This window comes from Leuciscus leuciscus (genome assembly GCF_965113295.1).
Source record: "Leuciscus leuciscus genome assembly, chromosome: 20".
Lineage (NCBI taxonomy): Eukaryota > Metazoa > Chordata > Actinopteri > Cypriniformes > Leuciscidae > Leuciscus > Leuciscus leuciscus.
Window position 1 is genome coordinate 35,251,493 of NC_138744.1, and position 25,520 is coordinate 35,277,012.

A 25,520-nucleotide genomic window follows, 5' to 3' on the forward strand; every position below is an offset into this window, starting at 1 on the left:
GCATTTATACTTTGTTTTGTGGCATTATATATTTTGTATATATATTTTATTATATTTTGCATTATATTGTTGTCATTATATATATATTTTTTTTCTTGGAAAGCACTTTGGTTCACCTTGAGTGTTGTAAAGGGCTGTATAAATAAATGTTGATTGTTGATTGATTGCAAGGGTGTTGCTAAGATATATTTTAGTCTGTCATATGCATTTGTTGGAGTTGCCAGGCTGTTCTGGTGATTGCCAATACACTGCTATGCAGTTGTTAGGGTGTTGATAAGATATTCTTAATGGTTTTTAGTCTGTCATATGCATTTGTTGGTGTTATACTGGTTGCCAGAGTGTTGCTATGCAGTTGTTAAGACATTCTGAGTGTTTTTTAGTCTTTCATATGGGGTTGCTAGTTGCCATCGTGTTGCTATGCGGTTGCCAGGCGGTTCTGATGATTTCCAATACATTGCTATGCAGTTGCTAGGGTGTTGCTAAGATATTCTGAGTGGTGTTTAGTCTGTAATATGCGTTTGCATGTTCTACTGGTTGCCAGTGTGTTGCTATGCAGTTGCTAAGACATTCTAAGTGTTTTTTTAGTCTGACATATGGGGTTGCTAGTGTTCTGCAGGTTGCCAGGGTGTTGCTATGTGTTCTGGGTTCGAACTGAATTAAAGGCAGGGTAGGTAGGATAAAAAAAAAAAAAAAAAATCCAAATTTGTTTAAACTGTCTTTATATACCAATACATAATTAAAATGTAAGTACTCTGAAAAAGAGAGTATAAAAATCGAGTGTCTGTAGACCTCTGACGACTGTTGTAAACACAGCTAATTATTTCCATTCACTCCACCCCCTCCCTTCTGAGCTCCTTCCAAAGCCACGCCCCTAAAAACACATGAACGCGCGACGCCAAACGCTCAGGCTCAGCTGGAAGACACATTTATTTACCTGAGACGAGTGGAGAGGAAGGAGCGCAGTGCATGCAGTGACATCATGTCAGAATCACATGTAATAAAATACCTAACTTTATCACTATAAATATAAACAAATAAGATGGCTTTTAGTACTCACTATCAAGCTAGCATATCGATACTGGTAAAGTTTAAAATATATTTTGTTTGATTCGGTAACGAGCTATATTTATAGGTAACGAGCTATATGTATAAGGCAAGGCTAAAAACAGGTTGCATTGATACACGTTTTCCCATTACCATCAGTTACACTGTGATGAAGGTGAATTTCGTGTAAGATTCATAACATATACGGTGTTTTGCATGTAAGAGTTTCCATGATGAAAACAGTACCGGAGACAAGTAACGTTAGCTGCTACCACATCGTCGGTTCGAGGACAGGTCCGGGGTCGAGGGCGAAGCAGAAGAGGTCGTTCAAGATTCTTTTTTTGCCTTGTTTGCCTTCGCTGACTGCATATGCAGGTGCTTTGAATTTTGAATGCTCTTTCTCTGCCATAATTTTACTCTTCGTAGGTTTCGCGCCTCTCTTGCACTCCTCAGATCAAACGGGTGCGCACATATGGGCAGATCTTGTAGCAACAGGGGTGGTAGCCATGGTTGCGAGAGAGAGTGACAGTCGCCCAAACCAATCAATTGTTTCATCCCGGATGAAAATAATGAGCTGTGTTTATTGCAGATTAAAAGGTCTACAGTCATTCGATTTTTATACTCTCTTTTTCAGAGCACTTACATTTTAATTATGTATTGGTATATAAAGACAGTTTAAACAAATTTGAAAAAAAGTTTTTTTGAAAAATCCTACCTACCCTACCTTTAAGTAAAATTCAATAAAAGTTACACTCCAAGTAAAGGACTATGTAGCTATCATTTGCATATCATAAATATAACTTGTTTTCAAACCATTTTATCATCCATCACCAATAACCTGAAGTATAAGGAATAATAATACAGTTGTTTGCATTTTCCAGCACCACTGATAATATATATATATATTTCTTCTTCTCCCATGTAAATAACACCTGTGAAAACCTGCAGGCAGAACAGAAGAAAGCCAGATTCTATATGAGAATTGTTTGTGAGAGGAATCTATTCTGAATTATTCATTTCATGTTTTCTACTCAATTCTCTAGTTTGCCTCACAATAATGAAAAAGAAATGTCCCTAACGTACGGCTTCAGAACAAGTACTGAATTTGGAGGCAGCCAGCAGGAAAACGAAAGAAAAGAGGTAAGGCATTAAAGGGAATACGAGATATGAGATGTTTGTCTCTCCGTCCCAGAGCTCACAGGTAACATCCCAGTGACTTTCAGCATATCAGCATGTTTTCCACAAGTTGGCTAAATGCAGATGCAATCTTCCCGCGTGTCTATTTACTCATGGGATTGAATTAAAGGACACAGTGTTCATCTCATACGCGGCTTCACAGGGACACATAACAATCATGGATCTTGTAAAAGGCGGGAAACCTGTACACGGCAAGAAACGCATACACCCACTGGCTTATCGGATTAGTTATTGCACAAAGTAGGACGTCTTTTTCCCAAGCTTAAAGGAATTTTTCGCAAAAAGGCTAATTCGCACCCTGCACTCAGTATCGGATCATCCGATTGGAAAGACAGATAGTTTCCCGAGGCTAATTGGGTTTCTGTGATGAAAAACAGCAATTAAGTGATAAAGTACTGGAGGTTTGACCCTTGTATCTGTGAGGCATGTCACTTTTCCATTAGAAAACGCCATTAAACAATTCATAACAATCCAGTGCAAGTTGCCGAAACAGTCCAATTCTATGGTGTTTTTTTCCACCACAGCCCCTGCAAAACAACTGTGATTGGTCACTTTAGATGTCAGTCAGACAGTCTTACTCCTGTCTCGGTTAATATCATGCTGACAGTCAAATTACTGGCAAGTGTCTACGTGAGACTTCAGAGCACATAAGAAAAACACTCGCTCGATTTGATTTCAGATGAGCGGACAGGACTGACCTCATTCCCACACTGACCTTTCGTATTGTCTATTACGTATTTCTAAACGGTAAAAATCCATGTTCCTTACTTATAGAAAGGTAACATTCGAAATGTCAAGCGTACTGATATTTTAACAGCACACGTGACATTATTACAGTCCTACATGACCAGGTCTACGGCTGCATGTCTCTGACTAGAGAGACGTCCAGTATTACTGGTTCTGCACTGAAAGCAGATTCATTTCTTATGAAGAGGGTTATAGAGCGGACACCTCTATAGAAATAAATAGATGGTAATAGAAACCGTCACCTAGGATGAGGATTCATGGCTGTTTGTTTCTGAAAAGCCTTTTAATCTCCCCCTGGTGGCTGGCTGCAGTATAGCTCATAAACCCCGCCCTCGCCATGTAATCCAATGGGACACGAGCCAAACTAAAAAATCCAATTACACTTCAAATCATTTTATTCCAAAGACAATTTATGTCATTTTAGGCAGTGTGTTCAAGTGTGTTCAAGTGTTTTTCCAATTAGTTTGGTTTTAGTTAGTTATTCATTCAATGCTATATAAAATGGAGTGTAACGTCATGATTGACAGCTGTGCTTGTGATTGAGTCTATGGGCGGCGGGATCTTGATACCACGGCTCCACCTCAGGATCACCGCACAGACTCGGGAAAGATGTCATAAGCAATGACCATTTCAGGGATATTTTGGCTTCATTTTTCTACAGTGGAAGGAAGCGGAGACGCCTCATCCATCTTTTTTTACAGTCTATGGTCTGAGATAATAGAGCTGTGCACCAACTGAATTCAGAATGTCTTTTAAATTTGAATAAGAATTTGCAAACTAATTAGAATTTAAGAAAGTAGAACTTAAAAATATGAAATTCATTTAAATTAATAAAAATGTTCACTGTAATTACCCATAAACACGTTCATACCCACATTACACAGATTATTTCCAGAAACATTAGATGATATTAATGATAAATGTTTGAAATGACATACAAAGAAAATGTGTATTTAATTTATACATTTCAATATATTGCTTAAATTTAATTTTAAGATGATTAAAAATAATTTCATCATTCATTTGATGCAATTTGTTAGAACCAAAATAGAATTAATAACTGATTTATTAATTTAAACTAATTAACTAATTTATTAAAACAGATTTATTGTTATGCTTAGACTAAATAACTAACTAACTAAATAAATAAATAAGCATATTGACAATTTATCTTAACACTAAATTGCCATAAATTAGTTGGGCTAAAATGTTGGGCTACTGAAATTACAGTTCTGGGTAAATTCCTCATCCTGTTATTCTAATTCAAAATTTTAATTCAACATCCTCCGTGTTGTTGCCAATTTAATCTGCGTTTCTGTTTTTGAGTTTGAATAAATTTCAAAGTAAGCACACATATAGAGGTCTTCCAGCACAAGTGCACAAGATGCTCATAGTTGATACAAACAGACTCTGACATCAGCATGTTGCTTTAAGTAATGACTAACTATGCAAACAAATACTAGAAGAATATAGTCCATTTGAAATGACAAGCCAATTATGAAGCCTTAAAACACTATCTAGTTAGGGCAGTGTACTAGGACTTTCCACAAAGCCATGAAGGACATAAACAACACACTACAAAGCCTGAACCCGCAATGTTTCAGTATCAATCAAATGACACGTCAGTTTGGACGTCGGGTGCAACAATCACATTCAATCCTGTGAGACGAGACAGAAATGCGCCTGGTTTCCTTAAAAGACGACCTTCTGCAAACTGAAGAAAACAATAAAACTCACACAGCGTGTATGTCAAATGATAACCTCACTCACCAAACATATTCCCAATGTGTCCATTCTTGGTCAGGGGTCGAAGTTCATTCTTGCCCCAAGCGTAACTTTTATAGTTGTCCCAGGCAAACTTCATCATCTGCAAACACAAAGCAAACAGAAAACACGTACGGTCAAACACCTCACCCATTGAATGTGCTTTTAACAAACGTTTAGTGTGTCGTCACAGGCAAAAAACATGATGCAAACATGTCTAAAGCCATCAAGTGCAGATGTTCACTGATCATCAATGATCAAAAATGCAGATGAACCAGAATAACGTGGGCTTTTACGCATTAGACGACAATACCTCTGGCGCAGTGAAGCGCGGAGAAGTGCAGCGGAGGGCTGGAAACATGAAATATGGGGATGTTATGAATGACAAGGAAAAAACAACAAAGAATTTAATCATGTTCCACGAGGTCTGTTTATTTCAGCTGGAAGCAACACGCTGTCATAATTAGCTGTGCTGTAACGCGGGCAGCCCTGCAGGATCACATTAATCAAATAAATACATAAATTCATGAACAGATAGACAGTGTCAAAGTTACCTATGCACTTTATCAAGTAAGTAAAGGAATAAACACACATAATCATTGTTTTCTCATGACCACCGCTAATTTAAATGAACTGCCATGTTTCTTGAGCAGCAAATCATCCTATCAGAATGATTTCTGAAGGATCATGTGACACTGAAGACTGAAGATGCTGAAAATTCAGCTTTGATCACAGGAATACATTATAGATGAATATATATTCACATAGAAAACAGCCGTTTTAACTTGTAATAATATTTCACAATATTACTGATTTTACTGATCAAATAAACGCAACCTTCTTTCAAAAAATATTATATTGCAAGTATAAATGAGTTACCAATGCACATCAGTATCTCTTCTCTGATGATGTGTTTACTATGGCACGAGGGCGGGGCAACCTGTCACTCACATGAGATCCACCAATAGCAAGCCACGACCTTCCAACCTTCCAATCAAAACCCCACAGACAAAATCAAGCCCCGCCCTTTATTTGCTCTTGTTTCCAGAAGCCGTTTCACTCTGATATAAGTCACAACAGGGAAGAAAAGCCTATCATAGCTTCCGTTTCATGTCCACATTAAGATCTAAACTTAAAATTAGACCTGGAACGTATAAGTATAATTCCTTTAAAGTAACATTACACAGAACATGTGCTCTACTTCTGCTTATTCCAGACCTCTGAACTCCAGCATCAGATCTGCAGTCCTGGATCTGTGCGTCTCCTGGGATCGAGCTCTGAAGGAGTATTTCAGCACAGCCGGGAAGAGAAGCCTGGCACCAACACAACCTCCACAAGGCAAGGTCTGAAAAACACTCTCTTCCCTCGAGGAGGAAGCCAATAATTGATGTGGGATCGCCTCCAACAACGCAATAAAAAGCCTTTCGACATGATAGGGAATTAGCAGGAAGAAATTCCAACTGTGATACATGGCGATACTTTTTAAAGCTCGACATGAAGGAGCAGCTGGGCCGGGATGTGCGTTTCATAAAGCTTTTTGTGATCGTCTGATAGTGAGGAGCACTGGTGGGCTTTCTGCTCACTAACGCTTTGGTTTCTACACGTTTTGCAGCTTTGCTGGCCGAGTGTCTCTCCTCAGGGAGTTCAGGGAAAAGAAGAGGAAAATACATAGCAGGTTTTCAAACTGTTTGAACTTCATGTCCACTTTATCAACACTGAGAGTAAACGCTCTGAAGCTGCTGAGAGATTTAGAAGATATGGTTTCATCTCAAACACACTCCAGAAGCGTAAATGCATGAATCGCTCAAACATACATGTTCTGCCTTCACTGTGCCAGACTGAATGAACACACACACACACACACACACACACACACACACACACACACACACACACACACACACACACACACAACACTCCATACACTACTGACTCCGGCAGCTGACAACAGTCACACTAGCATCCAAAGATGACTAGAGACTTTATACAGAGAGATCTGTTATAAGGCAAATGTTGCTTGCACAATGGTCTAAAATTTGAATAATAACTTATACTATTTGCATTTTGTCTTGTAACACATACTAAAGTAGTATTTATTATAACAAAACGTAGTATTTTACATACAGTATGAAGTATATTGTATATCATATATGCAGTAGATGACGTAAGCAATAATAATAGGCTTGTGTTCAATAGAAATAATATAATCAATACTAAAAATAATCAATACTTTTCAATGATTCATAACAAAGTAATGAAATGTCTTTAAATATTAAGAAATTATTGATTGCAATAAATTACAATTAGTTAATCAGCAAAGCAGGTTTCATTAGTTTTACTAGTATATACAGTACATGATATATATAATTGTGTGTGCACACGTGTGTGAGTGTCTGAGTGTGTGTGTGTGTGCGCGTGTGTGTGTGTGTGTGTGTGTGTGTGTGTGTATGAGTGAGTGAGTGAGTAAATGTGTGTGTGTGTGTGTGTGTGTGTGTGCGTGCGTGTGTGCGTGTGTGCGTGAGACAGTGAATGGTGTGAATATTCATCTGAATGAATTCAGGTCAGCGTGATGAACGGTCTTCACAGAACTGGCACTCTTCATGACACACATTTTAAAATGACTCAGCTGTTGAGGATGAACTTTAGCGTTTAGCACACGAGCTTCAACAAACTGAGCCATGGTCAATTCCACATCATTACCTGTCATCTCTCTATCATAACTGTGAATGAGATGGCAAAGGTCCAAAAACAAGAACGGTCTGCTTTGGTGAGCATGAACATTAGCTTTTAACTTTCAGGATTAGATAACAGCATTAGCTTCTGTTTGTGACCAGTAGAGCATGACGCTAGTAATGCCAAGGCCTTCAGTTTGATTACCGGTACGGTCAAAGAACTCATGAGTATGAGCCTAATGTATATTCTCTCTCTCTCACACACACACACACACACACACTTTGAATGTTTGGGGATGCTAAATGTTTTTGAAAGGAGACTCTTCTGCTCACCAAGGCTGGATCTATTTTATAAAAAATTACAGTAAAAAATAAATAAAAATTACAGTAAAAACAATAATATTGTGAAATATTATTACAATTTGAAATAACTTATCTATGTGAATATATATTTAAAATGTAATTTATATCCTGTGATCAAAGCTGAATTTTCAGCATCATTACTCCAGTCTTCAGTGTCACATGATCCTTCAGAAATCAGTATAATATGATGATTTGATGCTTAAGAAACATTTATTATTGTCGATGTTGAAATTTGTGGAAAGTGTAATGCATTTTTTAGGACTCTTTACTAAATAGAAAGTTCAAAAGAACAACATTTATTTGAAACAGCAATGTTAACAATATAATTGGCTTTACTGTCACTTTTGATCAATTTAATGCTTCATTGCTGAATAAAAGTTTTAATTTATATCTATCTATCTATCTATCTATCTATCTATCTATCTATCTATCTATCTATCTATCTATCTATCTATCTATCTATCTATCTATCTATCTATCTATCTATCCATATCTCTATATTTCTCTCCACATCAGACTCAAAACTTTCAAATGACCATCAAACACTATGGAATATAATACTGTACACAGTCTGATCTCATTTGTATTTGCATATAAAGTTGACACATGAAATCCACGTGTACTAATAAAAGGATTCATGGATTCTATGGACAGGCTTAAAATCGAAGGACTCATGAGGACCATGCGTTGACACTGTACAGTATGAATCACAGTCTTCTATAACCACAATTTACATACAAATATGCACAAAAACTAATGAGATTGCGTCTCATACACAGGGACAAAAGGCCTTTATTAAGCTCTCAGAAAACACACAACGTAAATGCCTCGGACAGCTTAAATGATAAGCAAATAAACCCATTACAGAAACCTCCAGTGTATTTTCCACCAAATGAAGAACACATTCCCATGTCTGACACTTTGATAAATTGCTCCTCACTGTGATACATCTATCTTAAAATTGCATGAGCCTCTCGCAAAGTCTCTGTGTGGCACATCAAAACCATCCGCATTTCGGCTTGCCTGAAAAGCTGTTTTTGCACAGAAGGAGAGACATATATATTTATATATATATATTGACCAAATGGAAACATAATGAGTCCCCAGTGTGGTACATCCAATTCTAAGATGAGATGAAAGCGAGAACGCGTCCATTAATGGGCTTTTATCTGGCTGAGCTCTTTCATCCCAGCGTGGAGGTCTAGCTGGCTCATTTGCAACAACCATCAGCAGGAACAAACATGACAAATCTCACGTAACCTGTCAAGAACACGTCTGGCTCAGATTTCACCGCGCAATCAAAAGGACATATTTTTTTACTTAAAATTCTTTTACTTTTTATCTTGCAATTCTGACTTTATAACTCGTAATTGTGATATTTTAAGTCTGAGCAAAAAAGTCAAAATTGTGAGATAAAAAGTCACAATTACAATCTTTTAAATTGTTTTATTCCGTGAAAGCTTCCAGACTATTTAGCTTTTTTTGCATTGTGGCATTATTTTCATGATAATTAAGCACTCTTTCTTTTCTTTTTTTACCCATACATACTCATTACTGTAGTGAATAAATATTTAATTAAATAATATATAAATTACAAAGATACAAATATATTTTGAAACTAAATGATCAATTTGTAAATAATAATAATAAAAATGATATAAATAAACATGCATACATACATACCCACACTCCAACTACTAATCTATCTACTAATACGAAACAAATATATATTTGCCTCAAAACTAAATGTGCAGTGTCGTGATTCACATCAGAGCTGGTTAGTTTGGCTCAAGGCTTAAAAGTTTGTAATTAAAGAATACTTTAAAAATGCCTGTGGAGAAAATGAATGAGGAAAATACCTCAGGAAACCAAGGCTTCTCGACTGTCATTAAAAATAAGACACAATGCCAAAACTCTTGATGGCCTTTTCTTTATGCAAAATTATATTTCAAATGATTTGGTGTTGAAATGTGACCTGGACATGTTTTTGTGACATTTGCCCACGTAGGACATGCCAACAAGCCGACAGAGCCTTTGTGGTGCAATGCTACAGTAAATTAATGAACTGAAAGCTCAGTAATGGGTGTCGAGGCCAATCATTTCTGCAATAAACATCAGGACACACTGATCAAAACAGCCTTTGCTGAGAAATGCACATCACTGAATGTCAAGAAACGATAGACTTTAAAGCATAACTCTTGCCAAAATTGATCCTAGGCTCTTTTTGTTAATCTACCCGAGTCAAACTTTCATTTAAAAGCATAATTAGAATGGAAACGCCACTTTTAAGATTGACAGCATTTTCGTTTTAGGTCAAAATGCCTTTTGAATGGGAGTGAATGGGGCACGACTATGATAGCATCAAAATCGCTATTTTTAAAACACTAAGAAGGCTCGACACAACATGAAACTGTGCTGGAAGTATCACCAGGGGCTCTACATATGAACTCCAGCATTGAGAACATTGTTTGTGTACACAGAGTTTACTAAAAAAGAAAGGTTTTGTACGACTCACTTCATCAGTTAGTGTTTCGGGTGGCTGAAATTTTGTCAGTCAAAAGTAGTCGATCTCCGAATGCAACGTAATGAACTGACTCCATATGAGGAAATGTCATGAACTTGTAATTTCAATGAAAAGCATGATAACTTAGATAAAAAATTATCCGTGAATTTATATGGAAACAAGCTTTAGGAGCTTTCCATCTTTACTCTCCTCATGTTACGTTGCATTCGGAGATCGACTAGTGCAGTAAAAAAGCACTTTAATACTGCATGTCTTGCCTGGTTCAATGGGAAATACATTAAGACAATAAAGGAACTACGTTTGCCTAACAATTTCATGGAGCATTTAAACTCTTTGAACTACCTGAACAATTCTATTCCCTTAAGCTACTTGGAAAACTTGAAAAGTGCTTCCTTTATAGTCCATTATCCATCAGGCTACTGTGACTCACCTTTGCGGAGGCATTCAGAAGCGATTCATGCCTCATGCATTTCAAATACGCCAAGCTTTCCTTAGCTCTCAGTGCTAACATGAACTAGTCTTGCCAACTTGGAGTGGTGAATAATAATTGTTAATCAGCCCGGGAATCAACTGTGATATTTCGTGTTCCATTGTGGACACAGCAAGAGATCTCATCAGGCTGATATTTAATCAATAGCCAGCAACTGTGTAAAACCCACTAAGCTTTCTGCTCTAAAATGCTCATTGTCACTAAAATAACCTAAGAATTGGACTTGGTATGTAATGGACCTCAGACTCTTGGATAGAGGAGTAATTTGAGGCAATTATCAAACTAACACATTAAAAGCATGAGTTTGACGTATGAGAGGGAAGTGACTGATGAAGGGTCTTGGTTGGTCGTGATTGCGAGCAGCTGCAGTGGGAAAAGCGACACATTAAGGAGCACAAGAGGACAGGAAAAGTAGAGACGCAAATACGGTGGTTACAGGCAAAATGAGCAGCTACCAAACTCAGCCGTGACTCAGAACTGTCTGAAGAATCAATTTCAGTCCAGTGTTTACCATTATGAAGGATTTCTGGTTCTTCAGTTGTTTTTGAGAAGAGAACAAGCACTAAAGAATATTTCACCAAAACAAAAGATATTTATATATACACTACCGGTCAAAAGTTTTAGATAAAGATTTTTAATGTTTTTAAAAGAAGTATCTTCTGCTCATCAGGGCTGCATTTACTTAAAAAATAAATAAAAAATAAATCATATTGTGAAATATACAATTTAAAACTGCTGTTTTCTATGTGAATATATAGTTAAGTGTAATTTATATCCTGTGATCAAAGCTGTATTTTCAGCATCATTACTCCAGTCTTCAGTGTCACATGATCCTTCAGAAATCATTCTAATATGATGATTTGATGCTCAAGAAACATTTATGATTATTATCAATGTTGAAAACAGTTTTTTACATTTTTATTTCATGATGCTATGATGAATAGAAAGTTCAAAAGAACAGCATTTATCTGAAATGGAAAGCTTTTAAAACATTAAACACTACCGTTCAAAAGTTTGGGGTCAGTAAGAATTTTTATTTTATTTTTGGGGGAAATAAATAAAATAAATCAATACTTTTATTCATCAAGGATGAGTTAAACTGATCAAAAGTTAAAGACATTTATAATGTTAGAAAATATTCTATTTTAAATAAATGCTGTTCTTTTTTCAAAGAATTTTGAAAAAACATTGTACTGTACACAACTATTTTCAACATTGAAAATAATAATGAATGTTTTTTGAGCATAAAATCAGCATATTACAATGATTTCTGAAGGATCATGTGACACTTAAGACTGGAGTAATGATGCTGAAAATTCAGCTTTCATCTGAGGAATAAATTACATTTTAAAATAGAAAATTTTAAATGGTCATAATATTTCACAATATTACTTTTTTTTTTTTTTTTTTTTTTATCAAATAAATGCAGCCTGAAGGTGAGCAGAAGAGACTTCTTTTAAAAACACACAAAAAATCTTACCGATCTAAAACTTTTGACCAGTAGTGTATATAAAGTTCTGTCATGAAATTTAGATGGCACATTCCATTATATTGAAATTATATTTCCCATTCATGGTATTTATACAGTCTTCAGCTCTTTTCCTTACAGTTTGTCAAGCTCTAAAAAGAAGAAAAACGCACAGCAAGTGGTCCATATATCTTTAATAGACTGAAAAGTAAGTCATTTTCCACTGAAATTACCATATAAGGCTTAGAATAAAGCATTCAAATCAAATGGACTACTTTTATTATGCTTTTATATTTTTTTATTTCCATCAGAATAAGAATCAGAAAGAGCTTTATTGCCAAGTGTGCTTGCACCCACAAGGAATTTTTCTTGGTACTGAAGCTTCCAGTGCACATATACAAATACAACAAGAAACATATTAATACAAATTCTAAGAATAAAATATATATATATATAAAAAAAATAGTATAAAAGTAAAAAAGTAGGGTCACAGTTGGGTTTAGTCCGAATAAACATTCACAGATTATTATCCTTGTTGGAACTTGCACCCAAATGAGCTGCGTAAGGATTCATCAAAATGTGTCCTTTTGATTTCTGCAGATAAATAAATATATGCATTTGAGAATGTAAATAATGAAAGAATTTGCACTTTTGGCTGACCTATTCCTCTCTAACATTATTGTTTTCTCTCACTGTTCTGCCGTTTCCCTGCAAAAAAAAAATCAGGTAGAAATCAAGCGCCTCAACATTCAGTAAATAAATGTTACGAGTGCATCCGTGTGACATGCTGAATAGGCTCTAGCGGGAATTGCTAAACCACTGTTTTTGCTCACAATTAGCTGCGTTCAAGGGCACAAAACAATGGATTTCTAAAGCGTCATTTTAACAACAGCAAAGAAACACAATGGGCTATTAACTTATTTGCAAACATCCCTTATGAATGCACACGTTTTCAATGTGAAGTGTTAAACTAAGCCTGACAAACAGCACTGTGAGGCGAACGGTGGCATCCATACAAAACACACTGACAGATTCTCATCAGAACAATAACGAGTTTGTGGGCGAACGCCTCACGCCGCATTATCTTTTGTCATCGCAGGCGCTTCTCTCCCGCTGTCACAATTACTCGGCGTTCGTAGGTCAGACTCCACCGGGATCGTGTTGGATCGTGTCTGGTCCAAATCGCAGCTGACCCCCAGTCTAGAGACCACAAGTAATTTCAGGCGCAGACCACCGGAGTGATTTGGTCTGGGAAGCGATTTACCTTCAGGATTACCTGGAGCCCCGAGGCAACAGCTGCCTATTATTCAGAGGCTAATCTGGAGAGAAACACGGTCCATCGCAAAACCAGCTCCACAAATTCCACTGATGGTCCATAATGCTTAAGGCTCCGTGGGCCAGGGATTGACGGAAGTGGCCCGGGCCAAACTAATGTTGCCTAAAGACCTCAGGGCCGCAGTGGGAGACCAACTAATGAAACGATGGGGAAAGAAACTATTCAGCACAAATTTGATTTGAGACAGCAGGGACATTCAGATATTTATATTACAATCCTCAATCATTCACCAATCATATACTATATGGATGGATGGATGGAAACACGTGTGTGAATACACACACACACAAATATACATATACTGTATACGGAGCCTTAATACACACTAGTGATCTAGTACTCGAGTCCGGTCTCGAGACCGATTTCTGCTTTCTCGGACTCGACTCGGACTTGTTCCTTCAAAGACTCGGTCTTGACTCGGACTCGGCATAGGCGGTCTCGTCCCCATCACTAGTCCACTAGAATACATACCACTAGAAAATTGAATTTGCTCTGCATGTCCTAACTATGATTAAAAAAGTCAGGGTGGGCTTAACATGTTGATGACAGAGCAGCACTGTTGAAGCAGTTTAGAAAAATAGGCAGAAGATGATGCATGTGGTGGGGATTTTTTTAATGATAGTAAAAGCATAGTCCATATTAAGACGTTAAGACTGCTCCTCTAAACAATTCCCAATCTAGCTTAGTCTGTAGGCCTAACTGTTGATTATTAACTGGGGTGATATTAAATCATGAATATGAAAACTGACATGTTTTATGGTCTTGGTCTCGACTCCCAAAGACTCGGTCTTGACTCAGACTCGGCATAGGCGGTCTCGTCCCCATCACTACTGCACACGCACACGCACACGCACACGCACACGCACACGCACATACATATACAAATATATTCATATATATACACACACACACACACACACATACATACACACAAACATACACACTTACACACACACACACACACACTTACACACACACACACACACACACGCATACATGCACACATACACACACACATACATTCATACACACAAACATACATTCATACACACTTACACACACACATACATACATACACACTTACACACACACATATACATACACACACACACACACACACACACATACATACACTAGGGGTGGAACGGTACACAGAAGTCACGGTTCGGTTCATACCTCGGTTCAGACATCACGGTTCGGTACGAGTTCGGTACAATGGAGGGAAAAGCAAACCAAAAATGCAGAAGGCAATTTTTTTATTTTTTTTGCATGTCTCAGGCTGTAAATAAAGCATCTCCTATTCATGTGCGGACGCACGAGCGCGAGGGTGCGCGCAGCAAAAATGTTGTCATTGCGGTGTGGGCGGTCGTGCGTGCTGGGTGTGCAAGGCCCATTCCACACACACACACACACACACACACACACACACACACACACACACACACACACACACACACACACACACACACACACACACACACACACACACACACACACGTCCTCCAACATATTAATTTGGAACAAAATCACTTCATGCACATGGATGACGTCTGGTGTCACTGATGGCATTTGGAACAACATGGGTAAATGAAAACCAAACTTAAATTTTTGGAGGAACTATTCAATTGTGAGCTACAGGGATCATGCATTGCAATCGAAAAAGCTCATCCAGGTAGCATCAGTGGATATACAATCTATTCTTCAGGCACATAACAGGGCATCACATCCAACTGCAAGAGTCGAGGCGGACAGGGATCATGAGTAATAAATCAGATCTGGCAGGTTAGGCTGGCGAGTCACAGACGTGTTAACGACGCTGTGTCGTCACCGGGAGACATTGGGACCTTCAAAAGACCTGGATCCGCTTCACACAAACCGTCTGCAAAACTCAGGAGCCCTCAAGACCCCGAAGGCCACATGACATCAAACAGCAGGCTCAGAAAGAACCTGGATGTGATTAACCACTCACCAAAAACAACACCTCAGAATATATGGAGCTCTAAATCTCCCAAATGTGAAAGATGGAGGCGAACAGCCCCTATTGTGAGCCAGAGAATGGGTTGTAACCGCCTATTAAAAGGGGCAGTTTGTTTTCAGTGATGTGATTTATGGCTGATATTTCTCAGTGGTGGAGAGACGGCATGTCAAAAAGTGTTTGTTTGGACAATTCTCTGAATTGTAATTGCACAGCTGGTTCTGTTCCCTGATTAAAATGCACCGGCAGCATAACGGGAGCCAGGAAAATATTTACTCACTTCGCTTGTCGATTCACAATTTGGAAAGAGCACAAACAACAGACACTTGTTTTATACATGCATGTATTTGAGGAGTGTACAGGCATGTCTGACGCTGAAGCGAATCTGAAACGCTTGCCAATATATGCAGACTTCAAATCAGTTCAACTAGAATCAAGCGGCTCTTTTAGAAATGTAACTAGCTACACTACAAACTGCTAACATACAGTAAGTAGCTAACTACATTTAAAGGAGCAATGTTTTTAAGTGATATAATAAGATAATATGATTCAGTTAAGAATCTGCTCTAAATAAATGAATCGCATAATCTAATAATTATATCGTTTAAAAGATATTTCCCCTTTAGCTCCAATATACAGTAGTTAATTTAGACAGAATGTAATTTGAATCCAGTGAACTGTCAATAAGATTGATAGCATCAAACATAATATATTACCATGGGCGTCAGTTTGGTTTGAAATGTGCTGGGGACAGAGACGCATTCGGAAGTGCATTTTCAGAAGTGCTGGGTACAATGATGCATTCATTTTTTTTCTCTCTTTCGCGCAGGTTACGCTTTGAAAGACGATGTAGCTCCTGTAGCTCAGGCACTTTTCAACAGGCCCACCCAAAACTAAAAAAACAACAAAAAAAACGTTTACTATAGCCTATTCGAATTTTGTCAATAAGCTCATAATTTGTGCTAAAATAGTGTTTAGTTTTAAAAACCATTTTAAAAAGCTGGTTATATTTTGATGTTTCTGCGCAAGTTCAGCAGACAGTGAGGTTCAGGTTTGTTCCAATCAGAGCTCGTGAGTGGAGAGCGCATTTCTGAATATTCCGCTCCGCTCGTTCATTCCGCAGGGTCGCACGCTCAACCCAGATGTCCTGTTGCCTGGTTCGAAATCGAAAATATGTGGAATACGGGCTGCTTCCGACTAAAAGTTTTTTTTCTAGTCGACTAGTAGGCTAGTTGTTTATTTAAGTCATTCGTGGACAAATCGCCCCTTTATATTAATTTAATTACTTATAGCAGGGCCGCAGGAAGTGGGGGTGCTGCAGGACTTCACAGAATTGTAAACACAACGCATATGTTTGTTCTTTAAAATGTATACATTTTTAGCATTTAGTCATTTATTTGTAATAAACACTTTAAGTGGGCTATTTTTTTTTTTTTTTATATATATGTTAAATTATCTTTTTAAAACATAAGCGCAGAGTGTTATGTAATATTGTGTGTGTGTGTGTCGAAAGAATGTCCGCAATTGCAAAAAAAAAAAAAAACCAACAGTCAGTGTTTTGTAAGGAACATGCAAATATGTAAAATATAGCAGGAGACATTTTAATTGCTTTCTAATAAAACAGTTATTTTTTATGTCAGTGTCTGTCGGCTAGACAGATGAAGTTGACGACTCGCGATCTTCGCGGCGCCAGAGAGTAATGCACATTTCATACGGATTACATAAGCAGCGCAGTCTGTTTTCTTTCGTTTTGAATTGTTCTGCTAAAGAGTAGACATTTCAAGCTATATATATATGTCTCAGGTCTGTGAGGCAATAGGCTACCTTATAGGCCTACGCTGAGTTTCGGTTCATTTATGAGACGAGCTCCAGGTTCGCCAGCGCCTCTGTATCCTGATTATCTATTTTCTAATAGCCTATATTTACTTTTTATTGATTAATTCCAGACAATTGGTTGAAGAAACATCGATTAAAATTAAGATACAATTAATACAAAACGAAATTAAATTTAAAGACAGGCTTTGTGCTTTCAGTTTGAGGTCTCTGTGAAAGTTTTAAAACATTCTTTTAGTGCCGCTTTAGAGCGCTCAAGTCCATAGGAGAACTGTCTGTAACCTTTTTTTTTGTTTGTTTTGTGAAATAAATTTCTAAATAAATTCGACTTAGTCCAGTGCGACTTAGGCTATAAGAGTTTGGTTCCAAAACGCGATAAATCCATTGATTAATTTGAGTAAAAATGTGTTTTCTTTACCAAGAATGTGGCAAGATGAAAACCACTATTTTCTGTTTCAAACTTTCACATAGCATCTTTAGGTTATAATAAAAAAAAAAAAAATCAAATCCAGATTTTGATTTCAAAGATTTATTATAAAAACTGATAATTTTTTCCCCAAAATGCAATAAATTCATGACACTTTTTTTTCAAAATGCAATTAATCCATTGAATCAATATAAAAGTTATTTTTCATATTGAAACTGTTGAAAATACACAACAAAATAAGTCCACATATGACAGCCTCTGAACTCGGTCAATATCTTATTACAGGCACTGGACTAAAAATACATACAATCAGCCATCGCTAGGAAATACCTCCTGAACTTTTTTGACAGCGATCATCTGTAAAATGGCTTGGTCCTGCTCGGTTTTTGTTGACTTTGAGTAAAACAATTGAAAGTTTTTCAAAAGATCCCCAGGATCTTCCAGATCCCAAAAGATGTCCTGTCGTTTGAGAACAAACAACAGCCGGCATTTTTGCTCCTCCCGCGTGCCTCGTCTTCTTAATCTCCTCACGTAAATGATTAGATTTCGATGGCTTACGTTTCTTCCCTACCGCAGAAACCACCACAGGTTCATCAATGCCGTCAAAATTATACACATTTTTGTTTGATTGTTGATCAAAAAGTACAAAGTAGATAGGAAAAACTAGGATGCCGGGTGTATTCAGAGCGCCGCCGTTACTGTTTACAATGCGTGGAATGGTGCGCTGTGATTGGTTGAGCGGATTTATCGCATTCTGCAGAGAAAGGAGACTGGCGTTTTGTCGCGGTTTGGAAAGAAAGGGAGAAAACATGAGAGAATAACACGGCTTTTCAATACCGACCCTATACAATACTGATTTTTGCGGGAACTCAATTTTTTTTTAAATGGCGTTTATCGCGTTTTGGAACCAAACTCTTTATATGTTTTTTTTCTTCCTTGTGGCGCATTTTTTGACTGATATACTACTCCGGAGCGACTTATAAAATAGGCTACGGACCGGTAGGCCAAGTTAGGCTATTTATTCTTTTTGTGCAATTGTCCCATAAAGTCCCATCCTTTAAGGATTAATTTATGTCATGTTGACTGGTCCATTGCATTACGAATAAAAGCAGAATCAATAAAGTCAAAAATGTGATGTGCAGTCAGGTGGTTTGAGTGTGTGCGCGTTTTTGACGAGTTTTTGCTTCTTATTCAAAAGTGGTGACGCCACAATGATTATGAATGCGTCTAAATGTGTCTAAATACGCTGTGAATGTGAATGTGCATTATACGCTGAGTTTCGGTTCATTTATAAGACGAACTCCAGTTCACTCGCCGGCGCCTCCATGTCGTGATTCTGCTATATTTACTTATTAAATCCAGGCAATTGGTTCATGAAACATTTATTAAAATTAAGATATAATTAAAACAAAACGAAATTCAATTTAAAGAAAGGCAGCTGTTCTGTTTGAGGTCTCTGTGAAAGTTTTAAAGCAGTTTTAGTGCCGCTTTCAGAGCGCTCACGTCCGTACCTGAGAACTGACACGTTGTTTTTTCCCTCATAAATGCGAACACGAAAAATAAAATAAAATGAATATTATAATGTTTTTTTGTTGGGTAGACAATGATTACCAAATTTCTCTCTCATATTGCTCCTCATAAACACTGAAAACGGTAAAAAAAATAAATAAAAAAAAAAAAAATCGAACCAAAATTCAAATTAATAGTGACGGAAGTTAAAAGTGGTGGGTACAAAATGACTCATGACGAAATCTGGTGGGTACGCGTCCCCCCGTCCCCCCTGAAATCGACGCCTATGTATATTACACATAACTTTACACAAAACTAATAAAAATAAACATATTACGGTGCTAAACATAGTTATATGAGTATATATAGTTTATATAGTTTCAATGAGTTCATTAAAATGAACCGTACAAACGAAACAACTCAATACAACGCTTTGATTTTGAATGATTATTGCTCCAACTTGCTCAGTTGCAAAGTTGCAAGTACAATACAATGCAACACAACAGCAATGGAGCATTTGGACATGCAACACTGCTGTTCGCTTGTTCCTGAAAAGCAGCATTTTTAAAATAACGTTTATATACTGTCAGACAACGCTTAAAGGTAGGCTAGTTAGTTTAGTAGCACTGCTACTTTTAATGAGTTATTCCCAGGGTTCACATGCTGTAGTTTCTAAAAGGAAACCAAAATGATCTTAAGTATTTCCTATTGATTACATTGTTAGCATGCATAATGTCAAGGTCTGGGTGGCTTAAACCTCCAACCATCTGGCTCTAATTCTGGTAACAGCAAATCATGTTGAATAAAACCAAAACATTTTTCCAACTAATGGCAGACAGGAAGCTTTCGAGAAACCGGCCTGATGAAAACCTGCATGCAATTTCATCTGGTGATACTACTGGTGCAGAAACTACACACGGAGCGAGACAGAAATACTTTCTCCTCTGTCACTTCATGGAGTCCTGTGGCACCGACTCCCAACTTGATCATTAGAAACTCCACATCACTCATGCCAACAGGCCTCATGGTATCCAACGACACCATGGCCAGTCTCTTACTTAAAGACCTCATGAATAATTCACGCGCAGGGAGGCCATTAAAACGGGTCGGGCAGGGGTGGGGGCATCGCACTGCAAGACGACGCAAACATTTCTGAGCAGTTTCATGCCTGAAGCAGCCACAGGGGAGCGATGAGCGAGAAGGGCCACGGTGCCCTCGGCTACAGAGAGCATTTAATCACATCATGCTGTTTGCTTAAGGATCCTTTAATATGTCATACTTATGAAGCAATTAGTGGCCGTGATGCTATTCCAGAAAACAACTGCTGTGGAGAGAGATTTATGATGTGACTATGACAAGCCTCTGGGTGTGGAAATAACTAACTTATAAAGTGGTGATTCTGCTAAACTACACTTTTCAGTAGTGAATCACTCAAGCACTTCATATTAAAGGGGTGCTTTAATGCCCTTTTCAAAAGACGTAAAATAAGTCTGTGATGTCCCTGGAGTGTGTGTGTGAAGTTTTAGCTCAAAATACCCCACAGATATTTATTTATAGCATGTTAAAATTGTAACTTTTTGAGGGTGAGCAAAAACACGCTGTTTTTGTGTCTGGCCCTTTAAATGCAAATGAGCTGCTGCTCCCAGCACAGGGGGCGGAGCTACAAGAGCTCATGTGTGTTAGCAGCTCTGATTGCCTCACATAGACACACGGAAAATTTCAGAAACTGTTATGTTTTTTTTGTTTTTTTAACCGGAGTCGGACAAAGATGGAGAGACTTATGAAGTGACAACAGGACAATTCTGAATGGTTAGTTGATGAATTTATGTAGCTGATGTGGAGTTAACTATCTTCTAGTCTTTGATTAGCACATTCTGTCATGATAATCTATAAAGCAGAGTTTATGTAAATTTTAGGGTTGGTGATGTCACTAACCCATGAAGACGCTCATTGTAGTCCCTTCCAGCCGTTTGTTGTAGTCCTTAAAAAGCGATGTCTGTAAAAGCAAATATCTCCCTTTGATTTGAACTTTGAGTGTCATAACTTTGCAGATGTTGTTTATGCTCAAACAGCAACATTACACACTAACTAAAGTTAAAAAAGTGAAATCATAATCAACCACCCCTTTAACTACATGAATATGGTCATGTTAATGTATTTGGCAAGGGCGTAGGTTCGATTTTGACATTGGTGGGGACATGAAAGTCTCGCAAAAACTCCCGTTATGATCAATGAAGCCGTCTACACTGCACAATGAATCTCTTACTTACAGTGCATCATATCTGCACTTGTTTATGAGAGCAAGATCTGACTGCAGAATCTCAGTGAGCGTGTGCTGACTAATTTAAACGCCTTTGATTGGCCAATGCATTCTTGTGCTCAACAGACAGTTTGTCTGTGATTGGTTGCAACGGTCAACGCTGTGAAAAAAAGAAAAGAAAAAAAGAAATCTTTAAAATTCGACGGCCCTGGTATTTGGGTTGGTATGGCGGTTTGTTATTGCTGATGCAGAGGAAGAATGGACTTGCTACTGCTAATAGATACACAGACACACTGATGTGAGCATGTAAGAAATGCTGCTGCTGCAGAAATAGACATAAATCATACATTTAAAACATAATTTGAAAAAGCATTGCTTAATTGAGAAATAGCTGAAGCCTAAACAACAAGTAAATATCTATAATCTTTAACTTCTCATGTGTTCATTGGCATATTATTCACTGCTGTGGTTTTGGGGAATCACAACATCTCACTATTCCTGGTATGGTGTCAGGCCTAGTGTGTATGAAGCTTGCACTGGCATCTGGCCACTTCAGGCACTGATAGCCGGGACCGGCGCCAGTCAGTGTGGCACATGATCGAATGGCAGAGCTTAGTAGAGTCCATTCTGTTGAGTCGGCCTGTTCTTAATGTGGCCAACGGGACAGCAGGCCTTTGGCTGATGAAAGACCACACTCCTCTGACGGCCAATAGAAGCCACACAGATGCCCTCCGCCAGTACACAACACTGAGAGTCAGTGGAACAAGAAAAACACTTAATGGACTCCACACATTAAATATTTAGACCTACTTTTCGCCTGAGTGTTAACTGCACAATATGATCCTCCTCAAAGTTTACTTGTTTTACGTCTTAACGGGGCCATTTATATAATGGAAAACAGCTTTTTCCTTGCAGTACAGAAGCACCAGCTATATTCTGACTTGGCTTATATTCTAACTTTTTATTAAAATTGCTATGATAATATTATTTGCAATATAAAATGAATCATAAGATAAGAATGCAAAGCATTAACTGCTTTCAGACTTTGTAAAATCACGTGCTTGTGAGACATTACGAGTCAGAGAGAACGAACAGTGAGAACAGAGCAGGTGGAAGTCATTTGTGAGCGAGAAATTGCCAATTTGAACCCTGTGTCCTGCCGTACCGGTTCCTCCGGTGTTCTGTGTGAGCTCACTAAACACAGCGTCTATTAGAATCAAAGAAATAACAATGCAACTATAGTGCTTTTTAATGGGTGGCACTCAAACATGGTCGGGAATGTACTTTTTATAGCAGCTGCCAAAATTTTACTTTTTTTTATAATTTTTTTATAAAAATTTTTTTATTCCTAATAAATTGAGAATTATATAAATAAAGCAGTCACTAATTACTTTGTTTTATTCCTTTGACAGAATTATATAAATAAAAGTTACGTTAATTATTAGAAATAAAAATGAAATGCATATTAAAAATAAAAGTATTCTCCTCCAAACATGAATATTATGGCATTTAACGCCCACTTTTCACAAGCTTTTTCTCATTCATTTTTAACTTTTAACACATCATCTTCCAAACTGCAGCACTTATAGTGCAAGAAGCCGAGAAAAACATTTACGTTTAACCATTTAGAAGATGCTTTAATACAAAGAGACTTACAGATAAGAAATATCACAAGCAATATATCACAAGAGCCAACAATATTTGCAGCACAAGTATAAGACAAAAGATAAAAACAGCACATCATGGTGCCAAAAAGCACTGACCGAACACATTCTGGTACTTTCATTCACCAAAAGGAACCCTTGCAACCTGCAGCTTTTAATATGCAATGGAAGATTTTCAGCAAATAACTAAATTTGAGTCTGTTCCTCACACTGAACTTCAGATGATGTGGAATATATATAGCACGATTCATATGAACTACTGTTTTTGTACCGTAGCTCGTCTTGTCTTCAACGAGCCCAAGAGGGCCCACGTCACTCCTCTGTTCATCTCTCTGCACTGGCTACCTCTCTCTGCTCGCATCAAGTTCAAGGCACTGACGCTTGCTTACAGAACTATCACAGGCTCAGCTCCGTCCTATTTTCACTCACTCCTACAAGTCTACATCCCTACCAGAAGCCTTCGATCGGTCAACGAGCGACGTCTCGTGGTTCCATCACAGAGAGCCAAAAAATCACTTTCCAGAACATTCTCATTCACAGTTCCATGCTGGTGGAATGATCTCCCCCACCGGCATCCGGAATGCAGAATCCATGACAACATTCCAAAAAGAGCTAAAAACTCTTCTCTTCCGTGAGCACTTAACCTCATAAAAAAATAAAAAAAAATTTTTTTTTTTAAATCTCGCTTATCGGGCTTATGCTACTCTGAATAATGCCTGAACTTCGTATTTTGAGCACTTCTTGCCTTGTTTTTTGCCTCTTCACGATGACTTGCTTAATTTAGTCCCAATTTGTAAGTCGCTTTGGACAAAAGCGTCTGCTAAATGACTAAATGTAAATGTAAATGTACCTTTTTGGACACGAAAACTCTCTTTTTGTGGTAAAAAAAAATAACAGTATACGGGCTGAAATGACATGAAGGCGAATAAATAATGACAGAATTCTCTTTTTTTTTGTGAACTATCAAATCACTTTTGAAAGTAAAATGCAATGAAGAGAATTTCACTGAAAGCTCACGCAGATTTCCCTTCACGGCAATCTGTCCGTCGCAGACAGCCGTACATCAGCACACAATGAGTCCATTTACTCCTGACACAAACTGTTATTACTATGGGGAATACTTCATGCCTTTGTCACTGATTTTTACACCCCGATGAGAGTGATTCATGGCAAATGCTCCGAGTGGTACAATTTGCACTGGAGTTATCGTGGCATTTTGTGTAAATAGAGCCCGGGGCTGAATCACCTGCGGCCCTTATAGAGGTTTCTTTGACATTTCACATCAAAGAGCGAGGCAGACTTTTATCTCTGTGATGTGGAGACACTCGCCAAGGCCTCATGGTAAAACGCTGTGTCAAATGTGGAGGCTTCTGCGCAGAAATGAAAGGCGTTTTTGGATGTGTACTATTTCAGATGTGAATTCCTCTCTGACTGTACCTGCAGCCTCCATGAACTGGACACGGGTCTGAGGTCTTATAAGGACTTATATAGATGTGTTTATTTCTGTTTTAGATGTTAAATTAGGTGCAAAGGTGCTTTAAAGATGAATCTAGAGACTTCTAGCATCTAGGAAAGAGCTTACATCCCATTTAAAGCCATCAAAACACAGCTTGAGTAACAATTTCACCACCTTATTTTTATAATATTTTTATTTTCATTTCTTTGTAAAGCATTGTGGTCAACTATATTGTTTTATTGTGTGCTTTATAAATAAATTGAAATTGAACTATACAATTCAAGACCATTTTAGGACTTTGGGACAATAAAATAAATAACATAAAGGTAAAACATTGGTCTATTTACACATTCTAACATTCAACATAATGATAAATCAGCTTAATTATGCAATTGCATTCTTTAAAGGGATACTTCCTTTTTTTAAATATATATATTTTTTGTCCTCAGAAGAAAGAAAGTCATACTGGATTAAAAAGTGAAGAATTTAAGACATAAATATTAGCAATGTAACTTATAATGTAAAATAAAAATGATTATCATCATCAAATATTCATAATTTACAGGATGATTGTCATTTACAACATTCATATTTTTAGAGTTAAACATAATAATAATAAATATACTATTTTATAAATTATTTTTCATATATATCATATATATATAATAACTTTTTTAGGCCATTTATAGTAATTGGGTTCCTAAAACACCAGTGTAAATGTAATGTGGTCCAGCTACAAAGTCTAAATAAAACACTAAAAAAATATTAAATATTGTATCTAATTTTTGCAT

The 25,520-nt window shown here is 37.4% G+C and overlaps 1 protein-coding gene and 1 long non-coding RNA gene across 3 annotated transcripts in view; one reads left to right on the top strand and one right to left on the bottom strand.

Moving 5' to 3' along the window:
• The window catches only part of LOC309483395 (mannosyl-oligosaccharide 1,2-alpha-mannosidase IA), a 217,689-nt gene that overhangs the window by 112,336 nt on the left and 79,833 nt on the right, over nt 1-25,520 (bottom strand). For both annotated transcript variants that reach the window (XM_082149221.1, XM_082149222.1), the window contains exon 2: nt 4,759-4,855. In XM_082149221.1, coding sequence (XP_082005347.1) covers nt 4,759-4,855 — 97 coding nt within the window. The remainder of the gene's footprint in view (nt 1-4,758; nt 4,856-25,520) is intronic.
• Nucleotides 1-25,520, top strand: part of LOC309483423 — a 309,493-nt gene that overhangs the window by 50,368 nt on the left and 233,605 nt on the right. The window lies entirely within an intron of this gene.